The 1689-nt window shown below is 70.0% G+C and overlaps 1 protein-coding gene across 1 annotated transcript; it reads right to left on the bottom strand.

Moving 5' to 3' along the window:
• Window positions 1-216: 216 nt before the first annotated feature.
• On the bottom strand, window positions 217-1570 carry MNEG_16529 (hypothetical protein; the record flags this gene model as incomplete). Its single annotated transcript, XM_014035001.1, has 3 exons — window positions 217-421; window positions 782-1000; window positions 1266-1570. The coding sequence occupies 3 exons, from the start codon at window positions 1568-1570 to the stop codon at window positions 217-219; spliced, it is 729 nt and encodes a 242-aa protein (XP_013890455.1).
• Between the last annotated feature and the right edge of the window lie 119 nt (window positions 1571-1689).

Genomic DNA, 1689 nt, shown 5'->3' with positions numbered 1-1689 from the left:
CCCGGATCGCCACCGCCGCCGCCGGCGCGGCCGACGGCAGCGCCAGCGTCGACAGCAGCATCGGCAGGAGCCTGCCGCCAGGGACAAAGGGAAAGATTCAGCCCAGGGCTCACGCCGATAGGAGGGAGGGCGAAGTGGACCGTATCAGCTGTTTAGGCGAACACACGCGGATGCAGGGGCCCCCTCGCGTGGCTTCTCTCGGCCCGCCGCGGCCCCTCACCGCTGCAGCAGCCCCTGGCAGCGCCCCGCCGCCAGGCTGCGGCCCAGCCACTCGCTGTAGCCCGCCACGACGAGCGCCGCCGTGTAGCGCAGCTGGGATGCGCCGGGGGCGCCGGGCACAGAAGCAGGCAGGGTGGGCAGCGCTGACATCAGCGACTCCAGCTGGGGGTCACCCAGGGTGGTGGCCACCTTGCGGATGCACCTGGCAAGGTTTTGACAAGGTTTAGGAGATTTGAGGGTTCAAGGTTGTGGTTGTGGTTTGAAGGAAAGAGGGGCAAAGGGACAAGGGAGAGGGGAGAGGGAGAAGGAGGGGCAAAATTCTGCCAAAGAAAAGAGGACGGGTTCGTGCGCGGGGTGGGGTCCCAGGCGTAGTCAGGGGTTTCAAAGCATCAATACACCAGGCGGATGCAGCAGCTGTGGGCAGCACAACGGGCTGGACAGGCATCGTACGACGCCTCAAAAACACACAAACAGTGCGGCAGAGCCCGGCCCATATCAGCACAGCACCAGCGGAAAACAGCGCCTCACACGCCCACGGCACTCCTTCCCGCCCGCGCATCACCTGACGCAGTGCAGCGCCAGCTCAGCGGCCTGCCAGTCCAGCGCGCCGCCGCCCGCCACCGTGCGCCCCACGTCGTGCAGCGGCGCCAGCAGCAGCGCCAGAGCGCGGTCCGCCCGCAGCGCCGCGGCCGCGTCCACCAGCACGTCGGACCAGTGCGCGCGCACGCGCTTCCAGTCGGAGCGCTCGCTGCTGCTCATGGAGGCCAGCCCATCGGGCGCCCTGAAGGGTAGCAGCGAGAGGCAGCGCGCGCGTGTGATTTGTATGCATCGCAAACGCCCCGGGTCGGGCTGGGGGTGTGGCGCCGCGGGCTGTGGGCAATGCATGGCTGGCTGCTGGTCGGATGCCATGGTCCTGCGCGCCCCCTGCTCCTGCGCTGCTCTTGAAGGTCGTATCAAGGCATTGGTGGAGTGAAATCACAGCAACAGGGGTGGGTCCTCGGGAGCGGCGCCGGCGGGGCGGAGTGCAACGTATAACCGGACCCCACCTCATCCGCGCCCGCGCCGTCACGAGCAGCTTCTCAAACGCCGGCGCGAAGAACTGCCGCTGCCGCGCCCGCTCGGCTTCCGCCGCCGCCTGCTCCGCCGCGCTCAGCGGCGGCGGCCCCGGCAGCAGGCCCGCCTCCGGACCCCCGCCGTTGCCGCCGCCGCCGCCGCCGTTTGCGAGCGCCGCCGCGTCCGTCATGTTGGCCGTGCTCCCGCTGCTCGCCATGCTGCCGCTGCGGCTCTGCCCGCGGCCGTACTCGCCCTGGCGCAGCCACTTTGAGAGCTTGCACCAGAAGGGGAACGCCATGGTGTAGATGTCGGCGTCGGGGTGGGCCGCCACCTCCAGCAGAGCCTCCACGGGCGGCTGCACCTCGGGGGACGCCGTCAGGATGAGGGGCAGGTACGCCTCGCCCACCTGCCCGGGGG

This window comes from Monoraphidium neglectum, assembly GCF_000611645.1.
Source record: "Monoraphidium neglectum strain SAG 48.87 unplaced genomic scaffold scaffold06473, whole genome shotgun sequence".
Taxonomy (NCBI): Eukaryota; Viridiplantae; Chlorophyta; class Chlorophyceae; order Sphaeropleales; family Selenastraceae; genus Monoraphidium; species Monoraphidium neglectum.
Note: the sequence above shows the minus strand (reverse complement) of the source record. Positions and strands in the feature narration are given on the sequence as shown.